The 21,809-nt window shown below is 48.6% G+C and overlaps 1 protein-coding gene across 9 annotated transcripts in view; it reads right to left on the reverse strand.

Annotated features, from left to right (window-relative positions):
- The window catches only part of KIF16B (kinesin family member 16B), a 244,002-nt gene that overhangs the window by 205,742 nt on the left and 16,451 nt on the right, over positions 1 to 21,809 (reverse strand). For all 9 annotated transcript variants that reach the window (XM_064475898.1, XM_064475897.1, XM_064475900.1 and 6 more), the window contains exons 2-3: positions 6,912 to 6,981; positions 4,788 to 4,901 (exon numbers count right to left, since the gene is read on the reverse strand). In XM_064475898.1, coding sequence (XP_064331968.1) covers positions 4,788 to 4,901; positions 6,912 to 6,981 — 184 coding nt within the window. The remainder of the gene's footprint in view (positions 1 to 4,787; positions 4,902 to 6,911; positions 6,982 to 21,809) is intronic.

A 21,809-nucleotide genomic window follows, 5' to 3' on the forward strand; every position in this document is an offset into this window, starting at 1 on the left:
AGCACACGAAGGGCACCCGGAACACGTCCCCGCTTCAAAGACAAAGCCCGTGGGCAGCCGGAGAGATACCGGAGGGAAGGAGCGCGACCGAGCTCCCAGGCAGAGCCAGAGAACGGTGTGCAGTCACCGCCATCCACAGTGGGGCCCCATCGAGCCCCAGGAGGGTTCAGTCCCTGTGAGTGGTGCCGGGTGAGCACCATCTCCCGCGGGGAGGGGGGCCCTCGGGCCGGGTCACCCCCCCCCCGCCCCGCCCAGACAGGGCTGAGGATCACTGGCCAGCATGCGCCCTCCTCCACATCGGCAGCCCTGCCGCCAACACACCTGTCACCCAAGACGAGATAAAAGGACTCCGCTCTCTTCAAGCACCATCCTCCCACCACCTTGTTTAGAATCAGTGTCCTTGGTCTCGTCAAAGAGTCACACACGATCACGGCAACCGAGCCCCTTCCACAGATGGCCACCGCCTTACTCTCAGCCGTTCTGAGTCAATTCACACCCATTTCAGCTTCAGGAGCTGATATTCTCTGACCTCAGTCTCAAATTCTGCTGACTCAGTCAACTCTCGACTACAAGAGCCACCAAACTCTGTCCCGTCGTGTCCTCTGTCCTCACAGAAACACTGGGGGAGGGGGGGGGCAATGTCGCTAGATCCGTTTTCCAGGAGGAGAGCTGGCTCACCGAGCATGCAGTGAGGGGCAGAGTTGGCATCTGCACCCGGCCTATCTGACCCCTAAGTCTATGCTTCTAAAGGCCTCATCGCTGAGTCCTCTCTTCCCACATTCTTGACACCAACCTGGAGACCCCGACCCTACCCCGGGGGCCTCCCCCCAAGGAACGCCCCTGCACACACACGCATTTCTGTGAAGAAGCAGAACCAGGAATCCCAGGGGCACTCTGGGCTCCAGATCACCTGTCCGAGGTTCGTATATGGACCAGAAGGAAAACTAAATATTTCTCCAATTATCTCCAGTTAAACAGAAAACAAGAGGCAGATATCTTCTTTACCATTTCTCAGAGTGCCACTGGACAGAAAGAACAGCCTTCCGAAAAACTCCCAAAGAACACACGCATGACCTCCTCCCATGCTTAAATCTGCGGCTAAAACAGAGTCATAGAAAATGTCCATGACTTTTACCATGACGTTCCACTTACACCAAACCCAAAAGTTTTCAAAATGAAATTCTTCCCCAGGGTTAAAATCCCCGCCCACTATCTACCTTTCCTTTATTCTCCGGAAAGCTACCTCAGCTGGCGTCTGCCAGGCTGGGGTGGAGGGTGGGGGATGCAGGGGGCTGGGGCTGGGGGCCACAACCTCCACAGGCCTAGAGGCACTGAGACCCAGGCCTGGCTCAGTCTCAGGTTTGTCGTCTGGGACCCAGAGAAGCAGCAGGACACTGCCCACCTCTCCAGGGCTCCCGGCAAGGAAGAGACCGTCCCAGGGCAGCGCCCACAGAGGACTGATTCCCCGTCATCTAGCAAACCAGGGCGGGGATGAGATGGACGTCCTGCCCTCCCCCACAGGCCTGGAAGCCCCGCTGAGCTCCTCCTCCACTAGGGTACCCCCTCCCCCTCCCCCTCCACCCTGGGCTCCTCTGAGTGTCTGGAAGGCTGACTTCCAGAGTAAAGGGAGGCATCTCCGGGCCTCACTTCGGGGAAACTGCCCACAAGAGGGCACCGTTCAAACAGAAGACTGTCCCGTCCAACTCCTCAACTGGGGGATTTTAGGTTTCAAGCTTCTGGCGGGGGGGGGGGGGGGGGGGAGGAGAATCAAGGAACAGGCTGAGTGAGATCAAAGCCTCCCTTCGGAGTCTGAAGAACCATTAAGAAAATGAGACCTTCCTAATGGTCTTTAATTTGCATGACTATGGAATTAAACTGCTCACTAATTTTTTTCCTACATCTAAAATTAACTTGGAAGGGAGCAATATGAATGGTCATCTTACTTGGAATTTGTTTAACATTAAAGGAAACTTGATTTGAACTATAGTAATGAGCATATGTCTTCTCAAGATCCCTTTATGTTTAAAAGATTACAAAAAGAGAAGAAAAGACTAGAGCCACATCACGCTAAGCCCGCAGCTTCCCCTGAGCAAGCTGTCAGCCCAGTTCCTGGGCAGGACCCAGCCGCGTGAGTAGCTACGACACCAGCGATGAAAGTCGGGGCTGAGGAAGAGAACCCTCTCTTTAGGAGTGCTGAAAAACTAGGTATTTTCCTGTGTCTCTGCTGGTGTTAGTAACATGTGGTTCAGTGTTTACTAACATATCTCAAGGCTTTTTTACTTTTGAACTGAGTGTACCGATCAGCTGAGATCGTCCCACAGCCTAAGAACACAAAACATCTGAAGCCCACACAGTGGAAGCGGGGTGCCTCCTCCCCAGGTGAACACTCCTCACAACCTCAAACTTTTTAAACTCTGGGCATGCATTTGTAACCTGCAAAACAACTAACCGTGCTGCTGCTCCCCTGACCTTGACTCTCCTTGAACCCAGGAAACCCAGCTGCTCCCATAAATTCACCACCCGCCACCGCAGAGGAGTCCTCGGTGACCGGAGACCTTGACGGCCCTCATCCATCCTCTGGTGGAGACGCTCTGAGGACTGTGCCACAAACTAGCTTTTCCCTCAAACTCCCTTGTACCAGCCACTTCATTCCCACTCCTCTGTTAAAGCCAAAATCTGGATTCTAACGGCTGTGACATTCTCTCTATTCCTCACCAGACTCCTAGCCACCAGCGTGGATTAATCCAGTTACCTCAGCACCAAAGTCAAGCTCACTCACTCGCTCACCCACTTATTCATGCAGCAGGCCCCTAGACGTATCCACCACTAAGGACACACCTCTCTTCTCTCTCTCATCCTTAAGACCCTCCAGTGGTTTCTCCACCGCCCTATACGTCAGCCCCATGATCTGAACTCTGCTACTATTCAGCCAATTAGATCAATGGACTTGAGCAAATTATTTAAGCTAAGTCTCTTCCACGAAGAAAAACGGAGCTAAGGTTGACCTCATTTGGCTCTCATGAGGATTCAACGGGTCAGCAAACATGAGCACCAAGCAGCGTTTCTGACTCGGACACAAACTCGAGCCACAAGAGTTCACCCTTCTTCTCCCGGCCCCTCGTCCACACCAGGTCTCTCCCATGGCCCCAGTCCTGCTGCCGGTCCTTTCCAGGTCTCCCCGACACTGAGTCAGCAGCTTCCAATACCATCACTCCAGTCCTCTCCTTGGAACAACTTTCCTATGTTCACAGCGTATCTTGACACCAACATTTACATCTCCTCCGAGAGCCTCTGTCCTCCACAAACCACTTTTCAGCCAGCTATGCTTCTCAGATGTTAAGGAGTGTGCAGATCACCTGGGGATCTTGCCAAAAAAAAAAAAAAAAAAAAAAAAGCACTTTGATTCAGTAGGTCTGGAACGGTTCCTGAAACTCTGCACTCCTGCCACTTTTCCTGGCAATGCTGATGATTCTGGTAGATGGACAACAAATTAGACAGTGATACCACTTCAAGATGCCATCGCCTGGCTTACAACCCAGGGCAGGCGGGGCAGGAGCTGTCATCTCATTTTACCACCTGGAAACCTGAAGCAATGTCTCCAAAGAAACTGCTAAGAAGGCCAGATGAGACGCCACGTTCTTCCCCCCACACCTGTGCACCCCCATAACCCCACCCCACTCCACTCTAACACCCTCCTTGTCCCACCCAGGGGAATACACCTGTCCCTCTGGTCACGTGACACAGGGGCGTGTGATGGTCTCCTGGAGCATCTTTGGGTCAGTTCTCATCTGCTCAGGTCATGTCTACATTTAGATCACAGACACCTACAGCACAGGTTTCCTGGACAAATTCCAGCTTCATTCTAGTTCTGGGAAGATTAGGAACCAAATGTTCTTTCTAGAACCTATGATGACTCACCCAAGCAGGGGAATTGTGACTTGGGTTTGAAGTCTACCTCCTAAAGCTCGGTATGGCAGCAGGACTCAAGGCCAAGTGGCTTATCCCAGGCAGATGTCAGAGATACTGAGGGTCCAGTTGCAGATCACCGCAATAAAGCGAGAATCGCAATGAAGTGAGTCACACGAATGTTTTGTCTCTCAGTCCACATAAAAGTCACGTTTATACTATACTGTAGTCTACTAAGTGTATAGTAGCATTATGTCTAAAAAAATAATAGGCCTACCTTAATTTAAAAATACTTTCTTGTTAAAAAATCCTAACCATCATCTGCGCCTTTAACAAGTCGTAATCTTTTTGCAGTAATAACATGAACATGGGTAACATGATCACAGACCACGACAAATATAATAATAATGAAAAAGTTTGAAATACTGCAAGAATTACCAAAATGTGACAGAGACATGAAGTGAAGCAAACGCTGTTGGAAAATGGTACCAATAGACTCGCTTGGCCACAACCTTCAATTTGCAAAAAAATGCAGTAACTACAAAGCACAGCAAAGCAAAGCGCAGTAAAATCAGGCACACCTGCCAACGTCCCCCCAAAAGGGCTTCATTTGCAGAGCTCCTTTAAAACAGTGATCATGGCCGAGTTTTGAAATAAAAATTATGATCATGCTCAGAAGTGGGAAAAAAAAAAATCAAACCCTCTCAGGCTGAAGATAAATGATGCTGTGTAACAACCAAAAAGCTGAGTTAGCAAAGGCTAATTTTATATAAGTCATATTCAGAAAAAAAACTAGCAAGATGCTTTAAAGCATTTTAGGATAGGGATGTTTTTTCTTGGCACAATAACAAACCAAAATAGAGTATTTGAAAGTATCATACCATTTCTTGTGAAACATAATCTGGACTTTTAGTATCAGCAGAATAAAAAGAGAAGTCATAGGTGAAGGTCTTGGTCCGTTCTCTTCCTGAGTCCCCGGTCCCTCCTTCCGGTATCTGGAGAGAGATGATCGAGAGGGTAATAACGATATAAAGAGCCCTGTTGGCTGACAAGCAACCTATCCAATTCAAGAGAAAAAAAACTTCACAAAAAATATACAATAATCACCATTTCCCACTATTTACACCCTGACTCAAATCCATTTCACTCCTCCTGACCACTTCCTGAATGAATGAATGAATGAATGAATGAGAAACAAACAAACAAGCAAACCTGAGCTTCTCCCAGTAGCTCAGGCTCTGTACTCAAGGCTACTTCTCTGGACCTTTTATCATGATTACCTGATGTGAACCTGACACTCCAGCCAGACTCTGGTTTTTTGTTTTTTTTTTTCTGGCTTCATTGCTTTTTACTGTCCCCTCCACCCAAAACCACCAGAGCTGGCGTCTACACAACTCCGGGGGTGCTATTCACATAGATCACGATGTGACTAGCAGTGGCCCCACCAGAAACTCCAGGTCAGAGGCTTCCTCGTCCACGAACCTTCCTTTGGGCACTCCATCCAGAAGTAATTTCTACCCCTCTGAGAGACTAGGCCCTCCCAGGACACAGCATAATATGACTTTATTGCATTTGTCTGCATACATCTTGCCTACCTTGTAGATACCTAAACTGAACCAGAAACCATGTTTAGAAATCTTCATATGCCACCAAAGCCTGGCACAGTTCCCTGGACATATGCTGAATATAATTAATCATCATATTTTCTAACATATGCAGGTACTATAAAGAAAATTTTTAAGGTTCTAATTATTAAAATGTTAAAAATCCAGGGCTCTATTCTGGTTATAACAGACAAGGAAATGTTTGTACAACTCAAAAAGCAACAGAGTGATCAAAGAAAACAGATTCCATAACACACAAAGAAAGGAGACTCATCCAAGGCCAGGGGACTCCTTGCTCGGTTTCAGTAAATACAGTTTTTGAATGATTAGACCTCTACCACAGCACCGTGAGCACACAGAGATACACGAAGCAGAGCAAAGATGACTGACAGCGGAGAACGGACGAGGGCTGACCGGCAGCAGCATGAGAAGATGCAGGAGGTCGGAGGAGGGAAAGCTGGGTGCGGGCCAGGTGGAGCTGGAAGGGGGTCTGGGGTCAGAGGAGAAAGCAAGACACGCCCCTGGAGAACGCCTCAGACCAAGGGCCACCAGAGCCCCAGAGGCGGCCTCTCCAAGCACCCAGAGCACCGCCCGGTCAGGAGACGGGCGCATTCCCCAGCGTCCACCCCTGGAGATCAAGTTGCACAACTTTAAACTGGATCTCAAAGTGCCCGGTCCCTTGAAGCACGAAGTAACAGAAATCCAAGCAGAGGCTGATCTGCACTTGGCTGGGGGCCAGAAGGCCTCCGAAACCCAAATCTGTGAGCTGACAACAAACACGGACAGAGAGCGGGGTTGACTCCATAACGTACACGATTCCTTTATTACTGATTTCTCACTCCTCTTTTCCCCCTAAGTAGAAAGTACTCAGGGTCCTTTGCAAGTTCAGACCAAAGGAAAAACCAGGATATTTTAAGTACAAAAAGAAGAACTCGCCATCTTAGAAAATGCTGTTTGTTTGGTTTTTTTTTTAATTTTTCATCTCCTGGTTTTTGAATAATAATACCAGCTCCTCTTGCAAAGCTTACAGAATTAATTATCTGCATTAAAAATGAAAACAGATCTGGGGCCAAAGCATATTTAATGATCTACAGTGAGCCAGTGGCCAGGCTAGGGGTCCACATAAAACTGTCTGGGTAGGAGTAAACCAATATGCTCACATCCCAGAGCTCCAGCTCAGACCTGTTTCCCAGATCAATGAAACCAGGGACGAGAGAGGAAACAGCATCAACCCTTTGGCATCACCACTGAGCCCAGGCCAAGTGCAAGCTGACGTGGTGAACTGAACTGAGAAGGGAGGAGAATGGAAACAGCAGGTGTGTCTATTTACCCACAAACCATCTGGTGCTGAAACAAACATGGAACTCGTGGAACTGGAGCCAAGGTCAGGTCGCTACTTGCCTTTAAGTTTGTGATTGTTGTTTTGCTTTTCTCCATTTGAATAATGAATTTGGCTTCCAAGTCCTTTTCCCTGCAACACAAATAATTCAGTGTTGGTTAGAAGAGAAAAGAATGTTTTTAAATTGTTTGTTGTATTTACTTTTTACATATGGCGGTTTGTTTGTAAATGGCATATGAAGCACAACCTCTGACACTCCCCCCAAATTCTTACTAACAGGAATATTAAGACACACAAAACAGATGTCACCATCAAAAACTTAGGACTGAAAATACTGTGTTGTCGAAACCTGGAAGAATTTCTACCTGGAAGCCAAAAGAAGTGTAAGTGAAAAGACAGAAACCATGGATGGCTGTGTGACTGAGGAAAATGGCAGCCCCATGGAGCTGGTCCAAAAAAAATGACACCTTATCCCTTCATCCAGGATGAGAACTAAGAAGAAAAGTAAAGTGAGTGGTCACAACCAGGTGCTACTTCTAGAGGCAGCCCGGACACTGTCCCCTGCCCTCAACCTTGTCTCTACATTCATTCAGAAACTGTAATTCCTAGAAAACATCAGAACAGGAAATTAAGAGAACTCCTAAAAAGTGCAGTTCTCTGGGGGAAATGAGCATACACCCACGCAGTGGAGCGTGATGTCACTGGAAAAGGAAGGAGGAAGGTCTCTGTGTTATATACCGGTGTGGATGGAGGCCAGGAGATATTAAGTGGAAAATGCGAGGTGTAGAAAAGTACACACAGAATGCCACCACTTATATTTAAAGATAAAAAGGACATCCCATTTATTTTTCAAAAGGTTACCTATGGAGAAAGAAGATGAAGTGGAAGACACAGGGACAGAAGCTAAATCCACAAAAATACCTTGATCTCTAGGTCATCTTTAGAACATAAAAATAATTCACACAAAAATAAAACAATATTTTAAAATAACCTAAAACACAAAAGAAAGTTGAAGCAAATGAACTTAACCATGTGCCACATGGTGAGGAAAGGTCTCAATGACAACTGTCTGGAGGAATCTAATCCAAGGAGAGAAAGAACTACAAAGAAATCTTAAAGCTTTTTCAGGAATCGTATTTTTAATGATAAAACAATTGTAGTTATTCTGGGATTTCTGTTTATGAAGTGTGGAATAATACATGAGTAATTATGTTGCTGCCACTGAGAATCAAAGTTTTTGGTAGAAAGGAGATAGAAACATTAGATTTGTTAAAAAGAAACTATGGGGTCAAAATGGAGTCACTGATGCTAAGTCCCACCAAGACAATACCTGACTTAATGCAGTTTCAGCCTCTCCCAGGAGCAGAGTCTTGAACCAATCAGTCTGGAATTTCCTGGTCGACACTAATAAGGTAACTTGCCTGGTGAGACCCCAGTCTTCCCCAAGGGAAGCTGACTTTGCCTGAAATAACCCATTTTTTAACTTCCTGGTCACACCCTCCTTCTGCCTATCAAAGCCTTCCATCTTGTGTAGCTCCTAGGAGGGCCTTTCTACCTGCCAGATGGGATGCTGCCCGATGCATGAATCACTGAATAAAGCCAATCAGGTTTTCATATTTACTCAGCTGAATTTTTTTAAGACAGATTGATGAGGCTAGGTAAAAACTCCGTAGTCCTGAATCAGATGGGAAAGACTAACACGGAGTTTATCTGAAATTGAAAGAAAAGTACTCCCTAGCTTTGTCCTCTGTAAAGGCCTAGAATCTTAAGCCTAAATTATAGTATCTGAATACCATTTTCCACTAAAGTAAGCCATGGCTCTTTGGAGAAAGACTCAATCCAAATACGGGCAGACCTTGGAGATACTGTGGGCTGGGTTCCAGACCACTGCAATAAAGTGACTATCACAACACAGTGAGTCACAGGAATTTTTTGTTTCCCAGAGCATATAAAAGTTATGTTTAAAGTGTGCAACAGCATTATGTCTAAAACAACAAAGTACATGCCTTAATTAAAGAATACTTTATTGCTAAAAAGTGCTAACCGTTGTCTGCCTCAGTGTTGACGGCTGTTGACCGGGGTGGCTGTGGCTACTTCTTAATATAACAAGTAACTCTTCCTCATCCATTGACTCTTCCTTCTATGAACAATTTCTCTGTAGGAAGAGATGCTGTTTGATAGCATTTAAACCACAGACTCAAAATTGGAGTCAATCCTCTCAAAGTCTGCTGCTGCTATATCAACTAAGCCATTTCAACGATCTTCACAGCATCTCCACCAGGACTCAATTCCATCTCAAGCAACCACTTTCTTTGCTCGTCCAGAAGAAGCACCTTTTCCTCCGTTAAAGTTTTATCATGAGATTATAGCAATTCAGTCACATCTTTAGGCTCCATGTCCGATTCTGATTCTCTTGCTGTTTCCACCACATCTGCAGGGACTTCCTCCACTGAGGTCGTGAAACCCTCAAAGTCATCCATGAGGGTTGGAGTCAACTTCTTTCAAACACCTGCTAATGTTGGCATTTTGACCTCTTCCCATGAATCATGAACGTTCTTACTGGCATCTAGAATGCTGACTCCCTTCCAGAAGGTTTTCAGTTTACTTTGCCCAGATCCATCAGAGGAATCACTGTCTATAGCAACTACGGCCTCACGAAATCTATAATAAGATTTTAAATAATCTAAATAATAATTTTAAAGTTGAAATGACTCCTCGGCCCAGGGGCTGCAGAGCGGATGCTGTGCTAGCCGCATGGAAACAGCACACACCTCCTTGTCCATCTCCATCAGAGCTCCTGGGCGAGCAGGTGCGCTGTCAGTGAGCAGTAATATTTTGAAAGGAATCTTTTTTTTCTGAGCAGCAGGTCTCAGCCGTGGGCTTAAAATACTCAGTAACGTGTTGAAAACAGATGTGCTGTCATCCAGGCTTTGTTGCTCCACCTAGAGAGCGCAGGCACAGTGGGTGAGCATCACTCTTAAGGGCCCTGGGATTTCTGGAATGACAAATGAGCTCTGGCTTCAGCTTTAAGTCACCGTCCGCATCAGCCCCTAACAAGAGAGTCAGCATGTCCTTTGCAGCTCTGAAGGCACTGACTTCTCCTCTCCAGCTGTGAAAGTCCTGGATGGCATCTTCTTCCAACAGAAGGCTCTTTCGTCTGCACTGACGGTCTTGTTCAGTGTAGCCACCTTCATTCATCATCTTAAGCAGATCTTCTGGAGAACGTGCTGCAGCTTCTGCATCAGCACTTCTGCTTCACTTGGTGCGCTGATGTCAAGGAGACGGCTTCGTTCCTTAAACTTCATGAACGAATCTTTGCCAGCTTGAAACTCTTCTTCTGCAGCTTCCTCACCTCTCTCAGCCTTCACGGAATTGAAGAAAGTTATGGTCTGGCTCTGGATGAGGCTTTGGCTTAAGAGATCGTTGTGGCTGGTGTGATCTGTCCAGACCACTCGGACTTTCTCCATGTCGGCAACAAGCCTGTTTTGTTTTCTTATCCATGTGTTCACTGGGGCATCACTTTTACTGTCCTTCAGGAACTTTCCCCTGCATTCACAACCTGGCTCACTGTCTGGCACAGGAGACCTAATTTTTGGCCTGTCTCAGCTTTCAACACACCTTCCTCACTAGGCTTACTTATGTCTAGCTTTTGACTTAAAGTGAGAGACATGGGACTCCCCCTATTGCTCAATCACCTAGAGGCCCTTTAGAGGCTATTAAGGCCTAATCCCACTATTGCTATGTCAGGGACCAGGGAGGCCCGAGCAGAGGGAGAGGCAGGGAACAGCCAGTCTCTGGAGCAGTCAGAACACACACAGCATTTACTCATTAAGTCTGCCGTCTCGTTTGCGCACAGTTCATGGCACTGAAAACAATTACGGCAGAAACATCAAAGATGACTGATCACGGATCACCATGACAAATACAATAATAAAAGTTTGAAATATTGTGAGAATTATCAAAACATGACACAGAGACACGAAGTGAGCAGATGCTGTTGGAAAAATGATGTCGATGGTCTTGCTCGAAGCAGGGTTGCCATAAACCTTCAATCTGTAAAACACGCGGTACGTGTGAAGCATAGTGAAGGATAGTAAACGAGGGGCTGCTCGCGTAAGAAGGCAGGAACGCCGCATGTCAAACGTTACTAGGTTGTCTCAGCAACTTCCGAAACGGCTCCCAATGACCCCTGCCTCCAGGTATCTGTGCCCTGGTGATGCTCAGCCCTGGAGAGGGGCCTGGACCCAGGGACTCGCTTCCAATGACCAACACGCCCCAAAGTGACGATCTGGACAGACCCACAGAGCAGGGGACCGAGTCCGTCAGCAACCAGCAGGGTCAGCTTGGAAGCCCCCCACCCCCAGCCATGCTGGAGGGCACCTGGACTGCTGCCTTGAGAGAGACCCCGGGTAGAGGGACCCGGGTACCCTCCACCCAGACGTCCGCCTCCCAGAAAGTGTGAGATAATAAATGTTGCTTCCAGACCTTAAGTTCCAGGGTGATTTGTCACACAGTAAGATAACGGATACAAGGGCTTTGTCCGTTGGATGAGGATGCAGGAGGCGACCTCAAGAAGTTCCCATGGGCCCAAGTTGAGCAGCAAAAAGAGTAATAACTTCGACAGACAGAAACATAAAATATGCATAAACTTATGGACTCATAATTTAAAAATAAAAACAGAATGCCCCCCTTTGGAGAATCAAATAAATTACCACATTATTTTGGGAGCTAGTAAATAAAGGGAAAGAATCAAGCATTTACCCTGCATTTCCTGAACAACCTGCACTCCAGGGTCACCAAACAGCTGCTGGGGCAAGTAGCTCACACAAGGAGGGGGAGGGAGGGGACTGGCGGAGCATCACTTTGCAGCAGGCTAATTAACGGTCTCAGGGAGTGACCATCAATGGCTGCCGACTCTCCGACAGCCAGACAAGCTGCGCATCTGAAATAAAGGACCAAACCAACACCGCTGCCCCAGAATTCTTGCCCCTTCCCCACCTAAAAGGCCTGACTCTGACCTGGATCTGACGACAAGGCAGTGCACCAGTGAACAACACAGCGGGCAGGGGAAAGCGTAGAACGGTGCCGGGGGCAATCAGCAAAACCCAGCCTCTGGGAAGGACGGCAGGGAAGTGACCCAGCTTACTCAGCACCAACACCACACAGCGGGAAATACAAAGATGGGAGCGGAACCTACAGATTAAGAAAGACTTCAGAGACATATCAACCGAAAAAGCGTCTTTAGAAATTGTTAAGATATGTAGGGAAATGTTAACACTGACTAGATGTTTGACGACATTAAGGAATTACTGCTACTTTAGGTGTGATAATGGTAGCATGATGATTTTAAAAGTTCCTAACCTTTTAAAGAGACATTGAAATATTTACAAATGAAATGATATGATGTCTGGGATTTATTTAAAAATAATCCTCGGGTTGGGGGAGGGGAAATAGCTCAGCGGCAGGAAACATCCTCAGCATACACAAAGTCCTGGATTCAATCCCTGGTACCTCCATTAAAAATAATAATAATAATTAATCAATCAATCAATCAATAAATGTCCTGGAGGGGGTGAGGAGGCAGGAGGGGGGGTTGGAGCCAGGTAGGGGAGCACCCTGGCCACCTCAGGATGAACAGAAACAAAATAAATACCAGCCAGAACAATTAAGCCCCAAGAGCACATTGTAGCAAACACCATTCAAGAACTCCAGTGGCCCCCAGGGCTGTGTTGAACGTTTCCAACCCAGGAGGAAGAAGCATACGGCTGGGCAAACAGAGCAACGGCTTAAAGACAAATGAATAAAATCCCTCCTACATGCAAGGAGCTCCCACTTCAACCCCCCAGGTCCTGGGCAGCAACACTGCGGACCCCAAAGTGAGTCCTGCCCCAGGGACATCCATGTTCATGTGGAAAACACATACTTCACACGGTGACCCCTCTCCTACAGCATTCAACTACCAAAGGGACGTTCTGCCCAGCAAGAGAGCCACAGAGATCCGCACTGTTAACACCCCAGACAGCCACATCTCGGACCCTCCCGTCTCCACGTGGGTCATTTCTCAACCACTCACTAACCTACGGGGTCAAGATCTTACACTTTAAAACCACTAGTATTGTCAACAGGGACCTGCTGGGAGCACAAAACCATCCAGGGATCTCGGAGGATTAGATGTGACCACGACAGGTGCTCACACCACCTGCAATTCTTGCTTATAAAACATGAAGGAAGGCAGGTCACAGGGTGCCCACCCCTCTGCTGGGAAGCCGGAGGTTAAGTAACTCCAAGGCTGGGAGCCTCAGAGCTTCGGAGCAGCTGAGTTTAAAGGGTCCTTCACACGATCACTTGTTCCAACCTGCAGGTAACCATGACAGCACTTTGATATGATATCAAAGTTTAAATTTGCTAGTTTAAATTAACGTCCACTCTATCAAAATACCAGGAAAGATACTGACAGAAAGACTGGTATGTAACGTGAGCGCCCACTTCTGAAATCAAAAACCAAGATGCTCGGGGGGTTCCCAGGGGTTCACAACCTTGAAATGGCAGATGCTGGGGTGCAGTGGGCGGGGGGTGGGGGTGCGGCAGGCTCACTGTTCCGAGGGCCCAGAGCTTTCCTTGGCTTCTCAACGAGCTCTGTGCCCCAAAAGGCAGGAACCCCAGATCAGACCCTTGTGGTTCAAAGTACAGTCCAGGAACCAGTAGGTCTGGGGCTGTGTTAGAAATGAGGGGTCTCGGGCCCCATTGTGGACCCACTGAATGGAACCTGCTTGAACAGGGGCCCTGAAGGTTGAGAATCTCGGCTCTGACATCCTCCGAACACGACACGGTCACAGCTGGTCTTACAGTTACTCTCATGAAACAGACTCCACCAAGTCATCTCCCTGCAACCTGGAAAACTCACTAACTGTGTTCTTTGACCTTTAAGTCTTACTTGTAAAATCACATGACAGGCCTGGCTATCACCTAAGCCAGCGGACACTCTGCTCTTTGCTCTTAAGTTGCACAGTGGCTTCTGCCCGAGAGCAATAAATATCTAACATCATCAGATCCAAGGAGTCATCTGAGTGTTGTGACATCCAGGCTCCCTCGCTTGTAGCTCCTTGCCAAGCTTCAAGCCCTTTCTATACCCAGGCGGCTTCCCAATGTCAATGGAAAGCTGCTGCCAAAAGCTTGAGGTCATTTTAAAAACTAATCCCAGATCATCGTGATTAATATGGCAGCCGTCTGTTCCAGAAAGAAAATGTCACAAATAACAAGTTCCTAGATCATTTCCCTCTTAAGCATAAAAACTCAAACCCTAAGAAAAAGATGTACCTTTACTGTGAGGATAACCTCTAAGTCTAGTATTATAAATGCAAAGACGCCAGCTAGAGTGTCAGCCACAGACTGCAGATCTCACCCTGGCTCCTGAAAATCCTTCTGGCCAAGTCTGCGCAACCCCCGCAGAGCGGTTATGACGGCAGGGGTTACTGAACGCTGACATGAACCCTTTGGTGCATTCATCCCCAAGAGACTCCAGGAGGGCTCTCAACTGTCCAAGTACTTCAGAGATGGAAGAAAGGATGAGGGTAGGCCCACCTGGCTCAGCGCCCTCATCCACTAGAGACCAGCTTCTGCTGGTGGCCTCCTCCCCATGCCCAGGGCCTCTAACTACCACAGGGGAATTCGCGTCCACATCACACCCCCTCCTCCTCCCATCCAATGGTCAGTTACCCAGTCCCGTCTGATCTAGCATCAGGTTACCGACCTGGGCCACCTGTCCCCTCTGAGCAGGCACCGTCCCAGGTCAGGCCACCGCCACCTCCCCCTGGTCTCTTTGCCTCCAGCCTTGTCCCCTCCCACCCACACTGCACTCTGCTGTCAGAGGGCTTCCTTCCAAACGCCCCGGGCGCCACGTGGCTCCTCCCAGGCCACGCGGCAAAGCCCCACACCCAGCGGGACACAAAGGCCGTCTGACCTGGCCCTGCCGCGTGGCAGCGCCCTACACCTGCCCCTCCTACCCTTCCCCAGGCCAACGCCCCGCTGGCCCTGTACACAGCCTCGACTTCATGCCGCCGCTAAGCCTCTGCCCACCCCACAGTTAGGTGACCCACCACTAGTCTCACCCCCAAGGCTCGGAAGCTCTCAGGAGTAAGGACTCTGCCTTCTGGGTCGACATCCCCGGGCCCTGGTGCAGGGCCTCACCTGTGAGGTGGCTGAGTGTGTTGGACTGACTGCAGCATTAAATGAATGCTCCCCCCATGGCCTACTCTTCACCAGGTGCGTCCCCCACTTAAGGCCACTCTCCCTACCGCACCCAATCCCAGGTGCTGGCTCTCCCACCCAGACGCCTGAGCGAGGCTTGTTCCATGAACCTTCAGAAACACCTGCCCAGCTCATCCCACCCACGTGCCCTCGGCCCCTGCTGGTGCCATCTTTCCAGTTGGTCTAGAATGATCCCAGAGAAGCCAGAACCCCAACTGCCTCCTCACCCACATCCTGGGTCCCCCAAGCACAAAGGCGACACCCAAGTCAGTACCAGTGCCTTGTCCTCTGATCCTTCAGCGGAAAACTGCGGAACACCGGGCACGGGGAGCTCCCACGGCCTCAGGGTAATTTCCTCTCACGTTTAAGAAACTTGGGAAATAAATCTTGACATTTTTCTCATATTGAGGAAAATAAATAATCCTAAAATATTATTTGAACATCGATTTGATAATAGAGCAAAATAAATGATGTCTCTCCCTGGCCACGTTGGTGAATTGGGTTTCTCAAGCGAAAAGTCAATTACGGTCCACTCATATAAATAAGTAATTTATCTGAAAGGTCTGGAAACTAGACCATAAGATGCTACAAATGAACCAGCTGGAGTAAGGAAGCTGAGAGTTATAGATCAATACTGAGGGAGGAGGAAGGAGGAGAAAGGAAAAGGGAAAAGACATAAAATAGCCAACCAGAGAAAGAGATGAATTATGTCAGCTCTCAGATGTGACAGCAGGAGAAAGTTTACTAGGAAAAAACAACTCTATGCTAATTCAAATATTTTGAAAATTGATTCCACTCTTGCAGCTGATGGTTACTTGGTCATTCCAGAACAAAACAGCTGGACTGGGTGGCGTGAGAGCTCCAGACTCGGCCATCAGCCAGGAAGGCGCTAAAGAGAGGCTCATTCACCCTGAGTTCTGAAGTGAGCCGGCCTCCCCAGATCCACCTTACAAGTCACATACAATGAACCAGTATTTAGCTGCCTTCATTCTGGTGACAGGACACTCAATAGTAACAATGTTAAGCTCTATTTTTAAAATGAATGCATGTGCGTAACCTTTAAAAACTGAATCACTATATTGTACACCTGTAACTTATGTAATATTGTACATTAACTATACTTCATTAGAAAATACAATTAAACTTAAAATAAATAAGATAAAAACAAAAAGAATGCATGACCTCCTCGGGTACGACCATGGGAAGAAGTCCAACGAACACTGCTAAGTGGAGAAAGAACCACCTTTCAGCTCCTTCTAAGGCGGCACTTCACTGGGTGGCCTCCTCCCGTCCTCTGAATGCCCAATTCCAGAACAAAAATCCAGACCAGGGCTATGCCTGCTGCGCCATCACTGCTGGTCCAGCTGGGGCTTCTCTTCTGAACTCTAAACGCCGAGGCACAGAGAAATACCGCCAGGCGGGGAGAAAGCTGGTGGTAAAAGAGCACCACCTTTGCAGGAAAAAAGAAAAAAGGGGCAAAGGGAAGGAAAAATAACATGTCCATACACTGAGTAACTACCTCCCCAGTTCCACTCGAGGTGGTGCGTAACTGGTACCACCACAGAAGCACAGGGGCAAGTTCATTCAGTACGTACAAGGGCTGCCTTCCTCCGGGCGTGGGGCTTAATTCTGGTCCCAGTTGAGAAAAGCTGGGAGAAAGCTCAAGAATTTCATACATTAAAAAACTCAAGCCCCAAATCAGAAGGACTAAATTTTGCTCAAAGACTGAAGACAAGAATGACACTTTCACAGGGAATCTTGGACACTCTGCAGGGAGAACACCTTGAGGGCCAAGACGAGGCTCTGGGAAACGGAGGTGACAAAGAGAGGGGACTCAGAAGAGGAGACCCCGCCCATCACGGTCTCACCCAGAGAGAAACTGAGGCCGTGGAGGTGAAGTGAGTTGCTCACAGTTGATCCCACAGAGTCAGCGTTGGGAAAGGTCGGGGTAATTCAAAATTAAGCCAGCAGTCAATACTTCAAAACCACAGAGAACTGCTGAGGGCAAGCCAGCACCCCTGACTTGATTTCAGCTCCATCTCCTGAATGTGGAAGTTCTGTGAGCTCAGGCCCTCATGGGATCCCGGTGGGGAGGTCAGCACATTTAAGGAGCCCACACGAAGATTAGTCTAAACAGGGTACAAGGCAGCAGCTGCGTCAGGGGCTGGATAGGCGGCGCAAGAAGCCCACTCAGCCTCGTCTCCCACACCCGCCTGGTCACCCAGGCTCCCCTGCCACATTCCACACTAGTCCTTCCTCCAGGACTCATGAAGACCGCCATGCTGGCCCCTCTGCCTGGAAGGTACTTTCTCCTCCGCCCCATTTACCTTTCAACACCCTTAAAGTTGTCTCCTCCTCCAGGAAGCCTTCCCAGAACACCCCTTAGCCAATTATCTGCAGTGTGATTTCCCATAACACATGACCGCAGTTTTCACTTTCTACCCATTTACTGCAGGGCAACTGTATTTGTCTTCCCCACCAGGCTAGACGCTTCCTGAAGGCAGAGATAATACTTTTTATACATCCCACAGTACCTCCACGGTCCTTACACACACAGCAAGCCCTTGGATGGATGAATGAATGGACAAATGAATGAGTCAGCAGATGAAAGAATCTTAACAGCTGAACTGAAAACAAGATGCTTTTCTTAACCTCAAGCACTAACTTGAAGTAAATGCTTCTGAGTTTATTACATATTTTCAAAGTTTAAATGTAGGTGTGTTTTCCCACATAAATACCAGCTCACTTGGCAGATGTTAACTCCAAAGGCAGACACGAAGCTCACTCTTCCCGCAGGCCCACAGCTGTGACTCTGACTCCAGGACCAAGGCATGGGGACCTTCTGTCTCTTTTGAGTCATGAGAAAGAGGAAGACCAAGGACGTGCACGTGCCCGAACTTCCTCGATGTGCTTCCTCAGACACACAAACAACACATTCACAACCAAAAAGCGGACGCATAAAGGAAGGGATGGAAGAGAAACCCTGAGGACATAAGGACATCTGTTAATACTTCTTTTGTTTTCCTGGGTTCAGACACTAAATCAACGACTTAATGCACAAAAATATCCACGAAATTCAAAAAAAGCGAGTCTGCTCTCTGCCCACACCATCACTACAACACTCCTTCCAGACTTACCTCCATTTCAGAAAAATGTTCTCAGTGGCAGCGTTAGAGAAAACAAATAATACAATAGCTGGTCTGTATAAAGAAGACTGAGTCCTTTTATAACGCCAGCTAAATATTTGCTACGAAGTACCAAACTGTGGGACTTCTCTTCAGAAGACTTCGCTTCGAGTCAGAGCGGAACAAGGTGCAGCCCTGGTCTCGGGGAGCATCTCCACCAAGCACGGTGTCTGCTGTCACCCAGCAGAGCAGTTTAGCCGTTGTGCAGGGAGCCCTGGGCTGCGGGGAGTTCGTTCAATCCTGACTCTCAGGAGCTCTCTGACTCTGACACTTTATTTAACTTTGCAAGCCTTTGTTTCCTCACCTGTAAAATGGCTGAACAGAACCCGAAAGGGCGACTGTGCAGCAGTGGCGTGGGCACGGGGCTGCTCTCGTGCAGAATTTTTTGCTGAAAGACGTGACAGAGGAAAGCAAGCGACAGGAGGCCAGGCACACGGCGGACAACCATGAGCTCTTCCGTCTCCCCCACGAACCCAAGATCCAGCCATGCATTCAGCAAGCGTTTACGGTGCCTCCCCTGCCCTCTGGGGACTTACATGCTGGTGGGACAACTCATTTTAACAAAGCCTTTCCAATCCTTTCCTGAAACAGGTGGAAATGGAGGAAATTCAGAAGACACATTTTGCCAAATTTTCGAGCGAGATCTCATCAAAATCGAGGAACCACCATATAGCTGATCTTCATAAATTGTATTAAATGCTTATCTTCATCAACACAATCCAGAGGCCACAATTTATCAAAAATAAGAGTATCAGAAACACCAAAATTCTCTGACCAATTTTTAAATACCTGTGATTACATCTGGTTACTCTGACCATGCACTGACTGTCCCCTCTGCAGACAGGTGGCACATGTTGTCCTTCCCGCACGGTGCCCAGAAGCCCCCCCTGCCCCCCCCCAGGCAACGGGCAATGCACACTCACATATTAAGTTAATGGAGGGGAGGGTACAGCTCAGTGGAAGTGTGTGTACTTAGCATGCACAAGGTCCTGAGTTCAATCTCCAGTACCTCCACTTAAAAATAAATAAACCTAATAAAATAAATTAATTAATGGGAGCGACAGTGGCCAGAGGCAGGAGTAGGTCAATGGACAAACACATGCGTCTCCACTTACAAGGCTCTCTGGGGGATACAGGAAAGGATAATCATATCCCTTGCCCTTGAACGGCCCATGATGACCCCACGTGGGCAAGAGCAAACTGGCTGTAAAAGCAAAGCCAGTTTGGGGGTCGGGTGAGCGGCTCTCCACACGCCAGGCACAGGAGGCCAGACCAGGATTGACCCGGCCTGGGCTAGCTGGTAAGGGAACACAGTCAGCCCAGAAAGGAGGCCCCATCGTTGCCTAAAGCAGCACCCACATTTGTTATACTGGGAGGGGAGAGTCCCCAGAAAGTTTCTGTCCAGGACATCCTCTGAAAAGCCAGATGAGTCACAACGCCGTCCTCGGTGCCAGGACATCCTAGCCAACGAGGGGCCACCCCTGCCGACCTGGGCCCTCACCCCTCCCCAGGCCACACCAGCCAGACACGGAGAAGGCCACACCTCGCCTTGCTTCCTGAGCCGTAAGCGACCAAGTCAGGAGGATGCAGACACACTTCAGCAGGTTTTCATTTTGCCATCACCCAGGAATCACCAGGACGTCTGCAGAAGAGTGGGCAGGCCTTACCCAGGACGCCCAAGACCATGTCCAGTAAATCACCTCTGATCACGGCCCCCGCCCCAGGACTCTCCCTGGGGCTCTAAAGCTGCTGATGCCCGGGTGCACCCCATATCCCTGAAATTCAGCTCTCGGGGTGGGTAGCCTCAGCTGAGATGCAAGGCCAGCATCTTAACCCCCTGGTTTCCCCACTTCCCTCGCTGAGCATCTCCAAGGGACAAGCTGGGGCTCACCCACCATCAGATGTCACCACCAAAGCCCGAAAAGGAGAACAAACCACAACTCGGACCTGTGAGAAACCAGATGAGAGAGTGGGAAACAGACCAAGCAGGCCACCAAACCCCTCGGCAGAGGGGAGCACACCCTGAGGCGCAGGCAGGCAGCGGGCTCAGCACTGCGGCCGAGGTCGGGGGTCTGAAGAGCCAGGCTGAGGTTCTGGATCTCTAACAGACCAACCCTTCGTAGACCACTGGGCCTGTCTGCCCATCACAAAAGCTTCCTCCAAGAGGGCACCAGGCTCAGAGGGCGGACGGTGTGCAACCAAGCCATGCAGGCACAGTCAAAATCCTGACTTAGCGTCACCAGCACAGCTCACAGAAATTCCTCTTAGGGCCACATCTCCCAGGAGCCCTCACCCCTCGTCCCCCTTTCCTGATCTCCGTGGCATCCAGGAAAGGACCAGCATGTCTAATCTCAAGGATGCTGTGGCACAACAGCGGGACAAGTGCAGGATGCTCAAAGGTGACACCTCCCCAAACACGGACATCACTGACACCGCAGGAAAGTGGGAAGGGGAAGAATCCAGAGTCAACAGTGAGTTTTACATAAAACAAGGAAAAGAGAAGGATTTTTTTAAACCTCCATTCCAAACCAGAAGTTTTACAACGGCACCCCAGGGCGAGGACTGGTATACTCTGCATTCTAAAACACCCTTAATTAGTTGTATCTTACAAACCTGAGCATTTTACGTACAAGTCTGGGTTTCGGACTTCTCTAGAAGCACGGGAGGTCACGGCACTCCTGCATTCACATGCACAGGACAGCTGCTCCTTGCCTGGGGCCCCAGACGCCGGCGCTCACACCCACACGGGAAACCCAGAGACTTCACAGAAGGGATCATGCCTCTATCAGCAGAACCCTTTTTTTAAATGACTAACTGGCAGACAATTTAGAGTATCTGACTGGCTTCTCAAACTTCATGTACTTTCTGCTGGATTTCATAATCTTCTTCCCCCCACGGTGCCCCTACAGGAGACAGAGCCATGAGGAGGCTGGCAGAAGCGATGAAACTAATCAAGCTGATTTTTAACAAAATAAAACATGATTTCACCTAGCCAGGAGCAAACAAGGCTTGATTTGTTCAGGTATTTAGGATTTATTAAAGAAACTACCAGAGTGGGGCTTTGTCTCATTTCCTTCTGTCCTTCCAGTGTGGGCTTCACCCTAATTCTCACTCTTCCTGACTGCTTGACAGCACCCTCACCTCTGGATGTCCTCAAGGTGCGCAGCTTTTGAAGAATGAAGCTGCCGTTCCCCAGAGCTGTAATGCAGGTGTAATACTAGCAGGTTCTTAAGTCAAGAATTCATCCCAGTTTCCTTTAAGTTGAATACATTACCCCAACTGTCAGGCAGAAATAAAAGAAATCACCTCGTCATCAAGCCAGAAGGGCCAGAGGTAAGAAAGTCCTCTGATGTCACCACACTTTCTGCAATAAAACAGACAGATCGCAAAACAGGTCTGGCCTCACTTCCTTGGCCTGGCTGAGCAGACCGTCCGTGCGCAGTAAAGCAGGCCCCTCCTACGGCGGCCCTGGGAGGGCCAAAGAGGTCTCCAGTTGCGCCTGGCTAAGACCTGCACCCCTCACGTGGA

Source organism: Camelus dromedarius, chromosome 18, assembly GCF_036321535.1.
Source record: "Camelus dromedarius isolate mCamDro1 chromosome 18, mCamDro1.pat, whole genome shotgun sequence".
NCBI lineage: Eukaryota > Metazoa > Chordata > Mammalia > Artiodactyla > Camelidae > Camelus > Camelus dromedarius.